This window comes from Cutaneotrichosporon oleaginosum (genome assembly GCF_008065305.1).
Source record: "Cutaneotrichosporon oleaginosum strain ATCC 20508 chromosome Unknown ATCC20508_contig01, whole genome shotgun sequence".
NCBI classification, from domain to species: Eukaryota; Fungi; Basidiomycota; class Tremellomycetes; order Trichosporonales; family Trichosporonaceae; genus Cutaneotrichosporon; species Cutaneotrichosporon oleaginosum.
The window spans coordinates 136,393-151,254 of NW_027072170.1; the positions used below are offsets into that span (position 1 = coordinate 136,393).

At 61.1% G+C, this 14,862-nt stretch overlaps 8 protein-coding genes across 8 annotated transcripts; 4 read left to right on the plus strand and 4 right to left on the minus strand.

Moving 5' to 3' along the window:
* Positions 1 to 29: 29 nt before the first annotated feature.
* COLE_00062 (uncharacterized protein) lies at positions 30 to 197 on the plus strand (the record flags this gene model as incomplete). The annotated part of the gene is made up of 1 exon (XM_018422391.2): positions 30 to 197. One exon carries the CDS (start codon positions 30 to 32, stop codon positions 195 to 197), a length of 168 nt encoding a protein of 55 aa, XP_018281107.1.
* A 295-nt stretch (positions 198 to 492) lies between these two features.
* COLE_00063 (uncharacterized protein) lies at positions 493 to 2,436 on the plus strand (the record flags this gene model as incomplete). Its single annotated transcript, XM_065626054.1, has 3 exons — positions 493 to 884; positions 915 to 1,161; positions 1,333 to 2,436. The coding sequence occupies 3 exons, from the start codon at positions 493 to 495 to the stop codon at positions 2,434 to 2,436; spliced, it is 1,743 nt and encodes a 580-aa protein (XP_065482548.1).
* A 172-nt stretch (positions 2,437 to 2,608) lies between these two features.
* Positions 2,609 to 3,852, minus strand: COLE_00064 (uncharacterized protein; the record flags this gene model as incomplete). Its single annotated transcript, XM_018422390.2, has 4 exons — positions 2,609 to 3,163; positions 3,196 to 3,250; positions 3,285 to 3,760; positions 3,826 to 3,852. The coding sequence occupies 4 exons, from the start codon at positions 3,850 to 3,852 to the stop codon at positions 2,609 to 2,611; spliced, it is 1,113 nt and encodes a 370-aa protein (XP_018281105.1).
* A 515-nt stretch (positions 3,853 to 4,367) lies between these two features.
* COLE_00065 (uncharacterized protein) lies at positions 4,368 to 6,430 on the minus strand (the record flags this gene model as incomplete). Its single annotated transcript, XM_018420243.1, has 8 exons — positions 4,368 to 4,606; positions 4,656 to 4,827; positions 4,878 to 5,005; positions 5,042 to 5,513; positions 5,548 to 5,773; positions 5,811 to 5,977; positions 6,031 to 6,188; positions 6,364 to 6,430. The coding sequence occupies 8 exons, from the start codon at positions 6,428 to 6,430 to the stop codon at positions 4,368 to 4,370; spliced, it is 1,629 nt and encodes a 542-aa protein (XP_018281104.1).
* A 445-nt stretch (positions 6,431 to 6,875) lies between these two features.
* Positions 6,876 to 8,701, plus strand: COLE_00066 (uncharacterized protein; the record flags this gene model as incomplete). Its single annotated transcript, XM_018419271.2, has 4 exons — positions 6,876 to 7,029; positions 7,069 to 7,354; positions 7,386 to 7,932; positions 7,967 to 8,701. The coding sequence occupies 4 exons, from the start codon at positions 6,876 to 6,878 to the stop codon at positions 8,699 to 8,701; spliced, it is 1,722 nt and encodes a 573-aa protein (XP_018281103.1).
* A 374-nt stretch (positions 8,702 to 9,075) lies between these two features.
* COLE_00067 (uncharacterized protein) lies at positions 9,076 to 12,896 on the plus strand (the record flags this gene model as incomplete). The annotated part of the gene is made up of 11 exons (XM_018422389.2): positions 9,076 to 9,249; positions 9,345 to 9,507; positions 9,542 to 9,637; positions 9,678 to 10,091; positions 10,128 to 10,217; positions 10,262 to 10,531; positions 10,569 to 12,063; positions 12,100 to 12,204; positions 12,243 to 12,509; positions 12,544 to 12,719; positions 12,766 to 12,896. 11 exons carry the CDS (start codon positions 9,076 to 9,078, stop codon positions 12,894 to 12,896), a joined length of 3,381 nt encoding a protein of 1,126 aa, XP_018281102.1.
* A 162-nt stretch (positions 12,897 to 13,058) lies between these two features.
* COLE_00068 (uncharacterized protein) lies at positions 13,059 to 14,042 on the minus strand (the record flags this gene model as incomplete). Its single annotated transcript, XM_065626055.1, has 1 exon — positions 13,059 to 14,042. The coding sequence occupies one exon, from the start codon at positions 14,040 to 14,042 to the stop codon at positions 13,059 to 13,061; it is 984 nt and encodes a 327-aa protein (XP_065482549.1).
* A 125-nt stretch (positions 14,043 to 14,167) lies between these two features.
* COLE_00069 (uncharacterized protein) lies at positions 14,168 to 14,620 on the minus strand (the record flags this gene model as incomplete). The annotated part of the gene is made up of 1 exon (XM_018419269.2): positions 14,168 to 14,620. The coding sequence occupies one exon, from the start codon at positions 14,618 to 14,620 to the stop codon at positions 14,168 to 14,170; it is 453 nt and encodes a 150-aa protein (XP_018281100.1).
* Between the last annotated feature and the right edge of the window lie 242 nt (positions 14,621 to 14,862).

A 14,862-nucleotide genomic window follows, 5' to 3' on the forward strand; every position in this document is an offset into this window, starting at 1 on the left:
TGGTGAGCGCTTGACAAGGAGTTGACTCGATGAATGACCTGAGCAGGCTCGGAGGCGTCGACCCGTGTAGCCTGCACCTGATCATGAGCTTCCTGGCCCATACGGGCTGCCCAGAGTTAAGGACCTCGGCAGATCGCCGGCGTCGGTCCGGGCCGTCCAAATCGCGCTTAGTCGCGGCATTCCCGCTCCGGATGTAAGATTACGAAATTTCCGGGTGGATGAGCTCATCAACAACCTTGGCTCCCGCAACCATTTCAGCGGCTCCACGGGCCGCGGGCAACTCTTGACGACAAGGCCGGAGTGCCTTTCCGTCTCCTCATCACTTTCTGCTCTAAACCCACACTCGCAAACAACTTCTTGTTGAAAGCACTGAGTGACAGCCTCCGCACGACTGGCTACTCGTTCCGCCCGTGTTCCGGCGATCATTTCTGCCGCGGCCTTCGCGACCACCTCCCTCCCGACCACACCGCCACCCCTCCCGCCGCCATGTCCATGCTCCGCTTCCTCGCGGGAGGCGGCAAGGGCAAAATCCACCCGCCGCTGCGCGGCTCGCTGGCGACAGCGACGAGCGCGGACTCGCAGATCAAGCTCAAGCTCGTGGTGCCCAACTGGGGCGTGATATATCTGCCTGCGCCCGAGCCGCCGCTCGCGACCGACACGGAAGCGCCGCCGCGCAACGACTTCCCCTTCCGCGGCGAGCTCGAAGTCACGCTGCCGCCCGGCGGCGCGCGGCGGTGCAAGAGCATCCGCGTGGGCCTGCGCACCGTGATCACGCTCGACTTGGGGCAGGGGCGGCGGTTCGAGGAGGATGTGCTGTTTGAGCGCAAAGTCGAGATCATCGGGAGCACGGGCGACGGGATATGGCTCGAGGAGGGGCTGCAGCGGTAAGGCGTGACTCGGCTGTGCTGACCCAGATTCGACTTTACGATCATCGTGCCCGCCGACCTGGCCAGCCACGACTGGCACACCAACGGCGTCATCAGCCATGTGCTGTACGCCGAGGTCGAGGGCCTGCCTGACCCGCACGGGATGGTGCGCTCTGCGTCAAGCAACTCGCTCTTCGGGCTGCGCAAGGGCGGGCGGAGCGCGTCGCGGCCGCCCCCGTCGTCGCGCGGCTCGTCGCCCGCCGCGTCGCCCCCGCTCTCCCCCGTGCCGCGCAACGCGAGCTTCAGCGGCGCCATCCGGTCCCAAGCCCTTGCCGCAGGCGCGTCCGGGTCGGCAGCGGCTTCGGGGCACGCGCCGGGGCCAGCGGGCCCAGCGTGCGGCGCGAACATCACTGCGGCGCTCAACAACCTCGCGTCGCCGACGCCAGGCTTCCCTTTCCGCTCGCCGGGGACATCGCCTGTGCCGAGCCGCTCGGCGTCGCCTGTGCGCTCGGCGTCGCCGCGCCCGAACCCGGCGCACGTGAGCGGCGCACACAACCTCTCGATCACGCGCGAGGAGGAGGTCGTGCTTCCCCACGTGCCGAGTTACGACGACAGCATGGCGCAGCTGTCGCTCGCGGACACGCCCACGCCAGACTGGATCACGGGTACGCACATCGCCAAGCGCAACTGCATGATCGTGTACAACCCGAACCCGTTGGGCGGGGTGAACGAGCTCGCGGACCACGCGAGCGGCTACGTCCCCGGCCTGGGCGTGTGGAGCTGGCGCATGCTCTCGGACGTGTGGTGTATCGGCGCGCTCCTCTCCTTCAACTTCCACCTAAGCAACATCTCGCCCGCGACGACCGTCTTCTCCATCTCCCTCCTGCTGAACCAGACGCACAGCATCGTGTCGCCGCGCGACCCCGACGCCACGCCGCACGAGTTCGTCCGCACCTTCACCATCTTCGCCGAAGGCAAGCGTCCCCCAGAGGGATACTACTACCCGGACTTGCGGCACCCGGCCATCTGGCGCGGCAAGGATGCGCGGGGCAAGCGTGAGGGAGGCGAAATCACAATCGACAACAAGGTCCGGATGCCCAACGACAACGTCGCGCGCCCCAGCACCGTCGACGGCGTCGTGACACCCATCAGCGTGAGCCACACCATGACCCTCGAGGTCGCGTTTAGCGTCTGGGGAGAGGACGATACCGGCAAGAAAATGAGCCACCCCACATTCGGCGGGCTGCGGTTGCTGCGCGTCTCGCGCCCCGTATCCGTGCCCTCGTGCTGTCTCGTCCCCGCCGTCCTTGACCTGCCCACGTACGGCTCGCATGAGAAGGACCGCATTCCTGGTCCCACGGACGACATGCCGACCGGGCTGCCGGGGTGGGAGTGGTGCGCGTGTGGATGGCAGATCTCCGAGCTCGAGTCGCGTATGCGGCAGAGCATCTTTGCCCAGCAAGCGGAGGCAGCCGCGCGTGCCGAGGCCGGCAGCGCTCGCTCCAGCATCAGTGATGGTGACAGTAAGCTGGCCAACGAGCGCGGACGGGGACGGCAAGGGAGTCAATAGTGGAGATTTCGACTGCAAGTTCGGGTTAGGACTTTGAGGGACTATGTGGGTCGGCATGTATAATGTCACTGCGAGTCAGTGTTGGTCTTCTAGACATGAAACGAAAGGTTACATCACAAATATAATGGCGGTGCAGCCTTTGCTGCACGCAGAGCACAATACTTGGGGCACTTTACTCGGGGCTGGCCGAGCGGCGCTTCTTCGCCGCGCGGCTACTCGGCTTGCGGGTCGCGCCCTTCTTCGATGACTTCGATATCGCGCTCGCGGACCGCTTGACTGTTCGGGTCTTGGCCTCAATAAGGACTGGGGTTGGGGCGCGGGAGGCGCTAGAGGGAGGCGCATTGGACTCGTTGCTAGAAACAGAGCGGAAGTGTTGGGTAGGAGCGCAGCGTGGAGTCCGATTGTCCTCCTCGTACTCCTCCTCCGCCTCGTCGGATGTCTCCTTGTTGTCCGCCTCAGAATCACTCGGGGTCGCACGGATGCGCAGAGCGTCGCCGTCCATTTCAGGCTCCCCAGACTCCATTGAGTCGTGCTCGTCAAGATCATCATCCTCAGCCTCCTTCACATCATTGCCTGGCTCATTGCGGTCGCTCTCGTCGTCGGCTGCATACTCATCGGCAGCGGCGCCATTGAGATTGTCCTCAGCATCGTCCCCGACATTGGCCTCGTCCGCAATCTCCGCCTCCGCGGCTTTCTTGCTGCCTTTGACGGTAATGTTAACAGTGATCTAGGATCAGGAGCGACGCAGACAAGACATACCATGACGTCTTTGCCGTTGATCTTACCATGCTTGCTAGCAGACCAACCATGCGAGCTCAAGTCAATCCAGGTAGCGGCATACGACTTACCGAGTGTTGAACACCTTGGGCTCCGCCGAAAACTTGAGGTCGGCCACGACGATCTGGATCGCCTGGGCGGACACAATGAAGTCCTCACCAGCAGCCTTGGCCGTAGGAGGCCTGATGGCCTTGGTGCGTTTCTCCTTCGGCGCCGCGGCATCCTTCTCCTTGCTCTTGACCTTGGCCTTGCTGCTCTCCGCCTTGTCTGTATTGGAGCGAGTGGCCTTCTCCTTTGTCGCCTTGGCTGGCTTGTCCTTGTCGGACTTCTTGTCGGCCTTGGTCTCCTTGGACGCCCTGGTCGCGCGGGTCTTGGACTCGACCTTGTCCGCCTTGTCTGTCTTGTCCGCCTTATCTGCCTTCTCCGCCTTCTTGGAGGACGCGGCCTTCTTGGCTACCTTGTCTTTGACCTTGCTAGCCTCGGTGGCGGCTTTGTCAGCCTTGGCCTTAGCATCGGCTTGGCGGGACGACTTGGGACGGGTGGTCTCCTGTTGCATCAGCGGAGTGGAGGAAGGTGGCGCCAGGCGTCGCCGTGATGAGGACGTGTGCGTACTTTGCTGGGCTTTGCAGTGGGTGCCATGTTGGGGGGTGCGCAATGTTCGGTGAGCTGCTAGGCAGTATGAGTAGAGAGTGAGGAGTGAAGAATAGTGAAGATGTGAAAAAGCGAGAGGGAGGAGTTAGAAGTAGAGAATGGATGAGAAGAGGGAAAGAAGAATGATTGTTGTTGTGACCCAATTCCCATTCTGGCGCGTCGCCTGGTCTGTGCCCGCCAGCCTCTCCCCCTTTCTCTGATGATGGAGGTGGCCTGTGCGTAGATCCAAACATCGCAGCTTGTGGCGTGTAGCTTGCAGTCGTGCAGTGATGCGGGTGATTAACTCAGCCATCGCGCATGCAAAGCGTGGTGGCGAGAGGCATCGCCCTTTTGAACGTGCAGTCCATGTTACCCCTCGCCTGGTTACGATCGACGTGAGTGTCTCGTCCGCGCCTTGTCCTCTCGCCCACGATAACGCGCGCCATGGCATACCTGGCACGTCTGTCATGTTCATGTACTCTGTGTATTGCATATCGATACAGTGATGTCGGAATTGCGCCCCTCTAATGCATCAGTCCGCCGCTTGCCCCACGCGAACTGTGGCTCTTCGGGAGCAGGAGCGCGCAGAACGCTGTGACGCCGTAGACCGCGGTCGTCACGATCAACGGCAACGTCGGCTGGATCGCCAGTAGCACGCCCGCGACAACGGGCGCAATGACGCCTGCGAGACGCGACAGCGCCGCCGACGTACCGCACGCTGTTCCGCGGATGCTCGTTCCGAACGTTTCGGGGGTCATGCCGTCTGCGGTCAGTGTCTGTCGCGCTCGGACTCGGCGACGGTTGAGACTCACAGAGAACCGCGTACATGGCTGTACCGGCGAGAGAGATGAACATGGAGCTTACTGTGCTCGCTGTCTTCGAGCGCACGCGGATGAAGGCCAGCATGGCGGCGCCCGTGCCGAGCGTGCACACTGCCAGGCTTTTGCGGCGGCCTAGTTTGGTCTGGATCATCCATGCTCCCATCTGAGACGAGTTAGCAAAGTCTTGTTCGTCAATGAGTCATTGTCACTCACTACCGATCCAGGGCAGCCAGCGGCGGCGTACAGAACATACTCCTTCAGAGCACCCTCAATAGCGTTGTCTCCATCCCCTTGGCGACTCTCGAGCACGCTCGGCAGCCACACGTTAAACATGGTGTAGGCTGGTGTCAGTAATCAGGACTCAAGCGTTGCCTTACCAAACGCCATCAAGCCCCAAATAATCCACATCAAGATAACTGTCCTACGCCATCGAGGCGAGAACAGCTTAGCCATTTGCTTCTGCCAGTCGTGCAGCCAGTCAAACTTGGGTTTGGACCGCCCGCCGCGCCTGTTACTACGCGAGCGCGGTGTGAGCGGCGACCGCGAGGAATGCGGGCTCAAGGGCGCCATGGGAGAGGCCGGGGGCGACATGATCGGATCTTCTGAAGGAGGGATTAGGGCGCGAGCCTCCTCGGCGCCGGACAAGTTCGAGAGAGCCGATACGCCAGAGTCTCCAGCCGCTTGCGAGGGTCGCACGTCGTTATGGTCAATGTCCATAGAGTGCTGGTTGAAATCGGCGATAGCCTGCAAAACAACCACAGCCTCCTTGCCGCGCCCCGAGGAGACGAGGTATCGCGGAGACTCGTGCAGACGGAAGAGGAGGCTGCGAGCAATGGCGCACCCGAGGTTCTGTCGTCAGAAACAGGATACACGGCGCACACACGATAGCCCCCAAAGTGAAGAGGACGTGGCGCCACCCATTGTTTGCGCCATTTTCAAAGTCGCATGAGTCGTGATCGCGACAACTCGCAGACGGAAGTAGGAAGTATCCAACGACCGAAGACAAGACTGCTCCAAAGGAGAAGAAGACGGACAGCAGAGTCAGAAGGTACTGCTTGGAATGTGGGAGGTTCTCAAGAAAGAGGGTTCCGTCCGTCGGCATCGAGCCACTGCACGTTAGCGCGAAGCTGTGACGCATGGTCTCACCCCACAGCAGTGCCCAAGAAAAACATGCAGATGCACAGCACCCAGAAGTTTGGTGCAAAGCTGGCAGCGATACCGAAGACGGCCGTGAGGAGAAGTGTGGCGTGGAAAGGAAGAGCGCGACCGAGAATGTCGGAGACCACGCCCCACCCTACGGCGCCGAGCATCATCTGGTATCAGCGCGACGAGTCAGTGATGCCGTGCCAGCGTCCGCGCCACTTACCCCGGCCATCATGCTGGCGCTGAGCAATCCCGCGATCTCGCTGCCCAAATTGAAGTGTACGCGAACACGAGGCAGCACGACAGCAATACATTGCAGGGCGCTGTTATCGCTCATCCATCCACAGCCACAGAGCGCGAAGAGACGCCATTGGTACGCGCCTGCGGATCAGCAGAGTCCCCCGGACGGAAAGCGGAGAGCAAGCGAGAGATAGATATGCCAAGATAAGCAGGCCGACTGCGCAGACGGTGGCGCGCAGAGGTGAGGGCAGCGTGCACGGCGCACCGGTCCGGCAGCATACCAAGCCACATCGGTGGCCCCAGCGCTGGTACTCACCAAAGCCGAGGCGCTCGAGTGTTTCCTCGATGCCACGATCATCGTCATCTCTGATGGCGTCGCGCATCGCGTCTTCAGAGTCGCGCTCGGAGTCGCGGTCCTCATCGCCAGACATGCGAGGGGTCGCGAATCGGCTGCCTCCTGCGCTGGGCGAGGCGCTACCGTTCATGCGTGTGTGGGAGGAGGCATCGGGAGCGAGGTCTAGACGGGGTGTAGATGTGCGTGACGGATCTCGTGGCTTCATGATGAGAATATGCGGAAATGTTGTGATGTTGAGGAACGAAGAGGCCGACTGCGGCTTGCACTCGTCGTCAACATGTCCTGCAAGTGCAGCTCCAAGTTAGCAACCTGACACGTGACGCCAAGAGGGGCACAGGGGAAAAGGGGGTGAAACCCACGTTTCAAGGCACGCATCGATATTGCCAGGCACCGAGCCATGGACGCGACTGTCATGTTGCGCGTCGTCTCATATCCATCTCTTCCAAACTCCTCCTCTTCCACTCCTGCTCGCCATGTCGCACCTCGACTTGGACGACCTCGACGTGCAAATTGCACAACTCGAGGCACTCAAGAAAGCACGTCTTGCTAAAGCTGAGGCAGAGGCGCGCGAGCGTGACAGAGAGGCAGCAAAAGTCCTCATCCAGAGCACTCCCACCAAGGCGAAGCGTACGTCTTACGCGCATGCTGCGGCAAGCTCACACCCAGCATCGGCGATTGATTATGAGCTTCCAGAAGCCCCCTCACAGCCCAAGTTCTCCTCCGCGCGCGCGGGACCATCTCGCCCCCAGAACGTGTCGCTTCCTTCGCTGCCCTCGTCACAGAGCAATTTTGCCGCTGCCCTTGCACGGCGACGTACAGATGACGGCGAAGAGCGCATTGAGCACCATACTGCGCCCACTGGGCTCCGTATAGGACCCGGAGAGTTCGGGCTCGACCCCGACGGCGGGGCCGAGTGGCGAGCACTCGAGCCCAACTCTGGGATCCGCTTGTCGTTAGTGCCGAGACGTGCTAGCTGACTGCAGAAAGCGGGCCATGCCCCATGCCGAGGTTCAAGACCTCCTACGGAGACGATACTACCTCGACCCATTGCGCGTGTACTCGCTTGCTCGTCTGAATCGTGACGGCGCGACGTACAATGTGCCGGTGAACAAGGAGTGGGCGACGATCGCGGTCGTCGCCGAGCGCAGCGATGTGCGTGCGAGCGGGGGAAAGGCAGGAGACGCAGGGGACGACGTTGACTTTGAGGAGCAGGAGGAAATTCGGCGCCCATCAAAGACGGCTTCCAAGGGGAAGGGGAAGGCCAAGGCCAAGGCCCAGGTCTACGAGAAGCGAGCACCACGCAAGTACATCAGCATCACACTTGTCTCGCTCCCGTCCCGGTCGCGGAGCGGTAAGGCTGAAGGTGACGCGCGCTTCCAGCTCCTCCTCTTTGAGGCCGACGTGACACATCGCAAAGGCGGCGAACCGTCATATCGTGGTGGCTCCGGCGGCGCCTATGAGAAGTGGTCAAACTTGGCTGTGGGCAGCGTCATCGCCATTGTCAACCCCCGTATCCTCCGTCCCCTTAAGGTAGGCATCGAGCAGCATCTCTAGCTAACAGCAGTCTGGTGCTACTCCTCATCCCCTCTCCCTCCCTCTTGCACTTAACCCGACATCTGCGACTTCCATCACGTACATCGGGCATGCGCAAGATGTAGGCCGCTGTGCAGCGCGCAAGCGCGACGGCACGCAGTGCAGCACATGGGTCGATACGCGACAAGACGACTTGTGCGAGCATCATCAAGTGGAGGAACTGAAGCGCGGGCGCGCGGGCCGCGGCGAGCTCGCCTCCGCCACGTCGGCGCTGGAAGGCATGTATCGGTCCGACAACCGTGCCGGTGTCCGCGCCACTCCGCGCGGCGAGGACAGCGGCGCGACATACGTCCTCGGCGCAGGCAAGGTCGTGCGCACAGGCCAGCGTGGCCCCGCGCCCGTGCAAGCACCATCGGCGAAGCGGCGGCGCGAAGAGCAGGCCGCGGCGCGCGCGTCGCTCGCCCGCATTCTTGAGCGCACGGACGATAACTCGCCCGGCGCGAAGTATTTGCGTGCAGCCGAGGCGGAGCGCGGGCGCGCCAAGGCGGGCGCGGGGGAGGTGGGGGAAGCAGCGCCCGCGCGGCGCCAGGTTTTCTCGCCTGCCGCGATCACCGCTATTGGTTTCGACCCGAGCCGCCAGCCAGAGCAGTCGGCTCGGCGCGCGGCCCTCATTGCGTCGCTTAGGAAGCCGGTGGATCGCACCGCGCTGAACAAGAGACACAAGACGTGCCGGGATCCCAGCCCGGATATGATCGATCTCGATTAATGTGCATGTTTGTATTTGTGTAGCTCTGGAGGTGCATATTTATGTGTATCGCGGATGTGACGCATTGACAAGCGGGGTAGAGGACTGAATGTAGGTAAACAATACTCAAGGAGTGGGGCAATAACGAAATGAATTTTAGTCTGATAATGACGCGCATTAGTTCCTGACCTATCAAGTGGCCACGTGCAAACGTCATCGGCCCGGTCGCAGTCGGCCTCCAACGCCTCCTCGCGCCTCTCGCCACTCCTCACTCCCCATACGTCCACACAACACACTGCAACCTACACCTTCTCCATCCTCAACACATCGCTGCTTACGCCGTTGGTGGCTTATAACTGCTTGCTGTCAACAACTGCCGTCTCCCGGGCTACTTCATGTGGCTCCTCCTCCACGCCGTGCTCGGTGCGGCATCGGCTCTCGCCGATTCCCCCAGGGCCGGCTTTGGCGCTGTCGCGTCGCGTGCTGGACCGCCGAGCAGCGAGCTCGCGGATCTCCGCGGGGCCGGCGTATCGCCTGTTGCGTCGCACTGGTCCGCCAACGCGTCCCTGGTAAGTCTTCTCTCTAGATATCGAGGCGCTGCTGTGGCCACTGCTTAGACGGGGCACATCCGCAACCCCGGCGTTCTTCTTCGCTGACATCTCAGATTCCGCCGGGGCGGCGACCAGGCAAGCCGAAGGACGACTGCCCGCCATGCTTCAACTGCCTCCTCCCGGCGTTCAACTGCGGGCAGTTCGGCGAGTGCAACCAGTTCGACGGGCAATGCCGGTGTCCCGCCGGCTTTGGGGGCCAGGATTGTCTGACTCCATGTGCGTTACTCCACTCAGTCACTCTGACGTGCAGTGTGTGGCTCGCTCGCGGACGGCGACGAGCGGTTCCCCCGTCCCGACAAGGAGCTGTGCAAGTGCAAGGACGGCTGGGGCGGCATCAACTGCAATGGTGTGTATTGGCCGATGTGGCGCGATGGCCCTGACGCCAGTCTGCAAGGACGATCGCGCGTGCAAGGGGTTCAAGATGCGTTACCCCGTCGACGGGTTCGATGATCCTTCGGGCCATAACTCCGACGATGACGATGATGACGACGAGATGCGGATGACCTGTTACCAGGGCGGCCTGACTGTCGACCGCGGTTTCCAGATGTGCGATGTTACCAACCGCAAGATTATCGACACTATTCCCGGCAATAGGCCTCCCCAGGTCACGTTCAGCTGCTCTGCTGGCGGCCCCAAGAGCAACTCGACGCTGGGCAATGGCCGGTACGGACTGCTTGGCGATGACTCGCTCGAACCGTCGGACGAGAAGGGAACCTGCGGATTCCAGTTCTGGGTCGACCGCATCGAGTCGTTCTACTGCAAGCTGGAGCAGTGCGACTGGATGGCCGAGGAGGGATATGGTGAGAGCATTGTCAGGCCCGGTGTGCTGACCCCAGATGGAAGCAATGAGACCCACTACCGCTGTGACAAGGTTGAGTGCGCGTGCATTCCCGGCCGCTTCCTTTGTGGCGAGGACGGCAGTGTTAGTGAGTTCACATGCGTCGCAGTGAACTGTTCTCTGACCATCCAGACATCGACGACTTTCTCAGCGAGGAGATCAAGGGCCCCGGAAGCTTCAATTGCATCTCGGGCAAGGGTTGCACCTTCGAAGAACCAGCCATGAACCAACTCATCAACGACATTTTCGGCGACCGCTCTATCACACTGGACTGCGAGTCGGGCGAATGTGTCCACTACACCCAGGTTCCCGGCTACAACCCGCCGCCCAAGCCCGACAACTCTGCTCTCGTTGCGCTTAGTGCCGCAATCGCAGCGACCATCTTCGTGCTTGCATGCCTTCGTATGTCATTCCATGCCTAGCACACGCTTACACCCAGTCATGTGGTACGCTGGCCGCGCTCAGCGCTTGCCCGGCCGCAGGTCCGGCATCAAACTCCCAGAGGAGGAGGCCGCCAAATTGATGTCTGACCACGTTCCTGCCACTCTTCACTTCTCCAACATCTCTTACACGCTTCCCTCTGGCAAGGAGCTTCTTTCGCACATCACGGGAGCCACTCGGCCAGGCGAGATCATGGCAATTATGGGCGCGTCGGGAGCGGGCAAGTCGACTCTCCTCGACATTCTCGGCCGGCGCGCTAAGACTGGCACCGTCACGGGCGAGGTGTATGTGAACGGCCGCATCCTCGACTCCTCGACCTTCCGTCGCGTAGTGGGATTTGTCGACCAGGAAGACACCCTCCTTCCGACTCTTACAGTGTACGAGACGGTCCTCTATTCCGCTTTGCTCCGTCTTCCTCGCGAGATGAGCTACGAGGCGAAGGTTTATCGCACCCTCGAGACAATGGAGGAGCTGGGAATCATCGGCATCAAGGACTCGCGCATTGGCGAAACAGGCAAACGGTCCATTTCGGGCGGTGAGAAGCGCCGTGTATCTATCGCGTGTGAACTTGTCACTGGTCCATCGATTCTCTTCCTCGACGAACCCACGTCTGGTCTGGATTCATACAATGCCTACAACGTCATTGAGTCGCTCAAGACTCTCGCGAAGGACTACAATCGCACCGTCATCTTCACCATCCACCAGCCCCAGTCCAACATCGTCGCACTCTTCGACCGCCTTCTCCTCCTGGCCCGCGGTCAGATGGTGTACTCTGACGATGCCCACAAGGCGCAGGAACACTTTGAGGGCATTGGACACCCTTGCCCTCCAGGTTTCAACATCGCTGACTTCCTCATCGATTTAACCGTCGAGGCCGCTGGTGACCACCGCAAGAGTGGAGCCGCGAGCGGGTTCGCTAGTGGCATGGCAAGCGGTATTGCAAGTGGGACAGACACGCCAGCCCGTCCGAGCGCCAGCGCGTCACGCAACGGACCTTCCGACGCCGAGGCTGGCTTTTCCTCGCACTCGAGGAGAGATCACCTGCTGGCCTTCGAGGAGGGCGGTGCTGTGGAGGGTGTGACTGTGGGAATCAAGAGGAAGGCTGCACGCCTCCTTGGCCTGTTCTCCTCTGGCACCGCAACCCCTCGTGACGCCCCCTACGCTGTGCCTGAACAGCTCGCGACTTTGGTACTTGCCTGCCGCGCGAGCGACGGGTCCAAGATCACTGAGGCTGAGATTGCACGCATAGAGGCGGGCGAGTCGGCGGACGGCATCCCCAACGACCAGCGGGATGTGAGCGAGGAAATCGCCCTGCTGCGCGGATACGACAAGGCGACGTTCTGGACCCAGTTCCGCCTGTTGAGCGGCCGTGCATTCAAGAACCTCTACCGCAACCCAATGCTCATGTTCACGCACTATGTCGTCGCTATCGTGGTGGCCCTGCTGTGTGGCTTCTTCTTCTACCACGTCACAAATGACATTCCGGGTTTCCAGTGAGTCCCCTAAATCGAAGATAACTGACAGCGCAGGAACCGTCTTGGCCTCTTCCTCTTCATCTTGTCACTGTTTGGCTTCTCAACTCTCTCGTCGCTGGGCATTTTTGCCAATGAGCGTATGCTGTTTATGCGCGAGCGGTGAGGCTTTGTTCAAACTGGGGCCGGGCTAATACCAGTGCCAACGGCTACTACGTCCCGGGATCCTACTTTCTTTCCAAGATCCTGTTTGACATTCTTCCACTGCGCGTCATTCCGCCCTTCGTGCTTGGCTCCATTGTCTACGGCCTGGCCGGCCTCAACCCCGAGGTCTCGTGCTTCTGGAAATTTATCATGATCCTCGTGCTGTTCAACCTCGCTGCAGCGTCGATCGTGCTCTTCATTTCCGTGTCCGTCGCGGACCAGGGCGTGGCCAACCTCCTCGGCTCCCTCGTGATGCTTTACAAGTAAGCCTACACCCTGTGCCTCCTAACGCTCCAGCCTTCTCTTCGCCGGACTGCTGATGAACTACGACCGCGTCGCCGAAAGCCTGCGCTGGATGCTGACCCTGTCCTTCTTCCATGCCGCATATGAGGCGCTTCTCGTCAACGAGCTGCGGTACCTCCAACTCATCGAGCACAAGTTTGGCCTCGACATTCAGGTGCCGAGTGCCACGAGTGAGTTGTGTGGAGGCGTTCCCAGACGTCATCACGCTGACACCAGTCCTGTCCTCGTTCGGGTTCCACGCCCAGGCCTTCTGGTGGCCCGACACGGCCCTGTTGGGCATCGTCTTCGGAGTCTTCACCTTCGCCAGCTACCTGGTGCTCCAGTTCTACGTCAAGGAGCGCAGATAATACCCATCGGAATGTCACATCTTGAACGCTTGCGTGCATCTCATCTGAGTGCACTACTGACATGACGGGACTCATCTGTTGTTCACAATTCTGCATTAAAAAAAAAAAAAAAACTACAGCCGCCTCCTGTTCCCATCCTCGAAAGCCGTAGACCAAGCTCGCTTACCGCTTCTTCTTCTTACCCTTCACGTCCTGTGAGTCTTGCGACCCCTGCGATTCCCGCGCCTCCTGCGATTCTTGCGAGTTCTGCGAATCCTGTGAGTCGCGCGAAGTATTCGCGGGTCGGGAGTTGTGCGAAAACTTAGTGGGTAGAGGAGTTTGCGTGCGCTGCGAGACTTGGGGGACATCAGCCTCGGCGCGGTGCGAGCCCCAGGTCGTGCCCCACCCCGGCCCCCAGGCTTGGCGTGAGTCACCGGCAGGATCGGGGGTGTCGTCCGCGTAGGTTGGGTTGGTGGGTGCGTAGTGCGCGTATGATGGCGCATAGTGCGCGTAGGATGGCGCGTAGGACGTGGGCGGCGCAGCGTAGGACGATGAAGACGGAGATGCGTATGGCGCCGCGGACGCGTACGCGGTCTGCGGCTCGGGCTCGGCGTAGATCGTCAGGTCGCCGTGGCAGAAGTAGCACGACCAGTGGATGAGGTCGCCGCAGAGCTCGGGATAGCAGAGGGCTGTGTGAGTGGGGGAGCAAGGGAGGCGAGGGCGGAGCAGGAAGAGCAAGGGGAGCGGGTAGGAGCGCGAGGAGCAGCGGGAGTGGAAGGGGGAGGCGAAGCAGCAAGAGCAGGGGAAGCGGGCGCGGAAGGGGACAGAGGGGGGGAGGGGGGTGAGAGGAAAACGACGGTGAGTAAAGAGGACGAAAGTGAGAGTAGAGAAGGGCTCGGAGACGGCATGGAGAAAGAGGGCAAAGAGGAGGACAGGGAGGAGGGGCGGAGCGTGCAGCGGGGAGGGGGAGGGGAAAAGGATGGACGTGAGAAGACAAGAAGAGAGATGAGGAGGGCGATGAGGGAGGGTGAGCGGAAGAGCGAGGAGGGCGATGAGAGAGCGCGGGCGGGGAGGATTACGAGGGGAGACGAAGAGCGAAGGAGTGAGGGAGATGAAGCAGAGGTCGAGATGACTCACAACCGGCGTTCTCGCCGCTCTGGTCGCCATAGCAAATGCGGTTGATCGGCATTGTTGGGCGCGGGGAGGAGGCCAAGGAGAGATGAGGAGACAGGAGAGGAGGAGACGGTAGATGAGGTGGTAGGAGATGAGAGGATAGGAAATGAGGAGCGCGGCTAAGAGATTGGAGAGGCGAGGAAACACGAGAGACGGGGAGGGTATTTATGTTGAAGAGAGAGGGAGAGCAGGCTTGAGACGAGGAGGCTGGATATGACAGCATGGGAGTGCGAGGAGTTTGTGTGCCACAGTGTGCCACAGCGAGTCTGGGAAGCTGGGAGGGTGTGACTTGCGCTGGCAGCTGGGGATGGGGATCGGGCTGGGTCTACCACTGACGTGGGAGGTGAAATGTGGGAATGGGACGGTGGGAGTCTGAGAGTGTGGACGCCGAGATCACTCTTGGCGTCTTGGTGAGCGGTGCTTTGGCGCGCGCGAGGTGAGACTACGAGTTGGTGCGGATGTGTGCCGCTGTCCTCTGTCACCTTCTGGTGCGCAACGGGTCCTCCGAGGCCGCCAAAGTCCCGAGAACTGCTGCTCCATGCTCCTCGACCCGTTCGTCTCATGCGATGCATTCAATTATGGACAGTACAGGACTAATGATGCCGTTGTTGAACGGATGAATGAATGAGCGACTCGTTCGTCTCAAGCGATTTGCTTCACACCTCCTCCTCGTGCCTTCCGCCGCGCTGAATGGTGCGTCTACCTCCTCCACATTACGTCTCACAGTGCCACCGTCTCGCCGACCCTCACCGCGCCGTTGCGCGCCACGCACTCCCCGCTCCTCCACCGCCTTCCTAGCCCCGCGCTAGGCGCG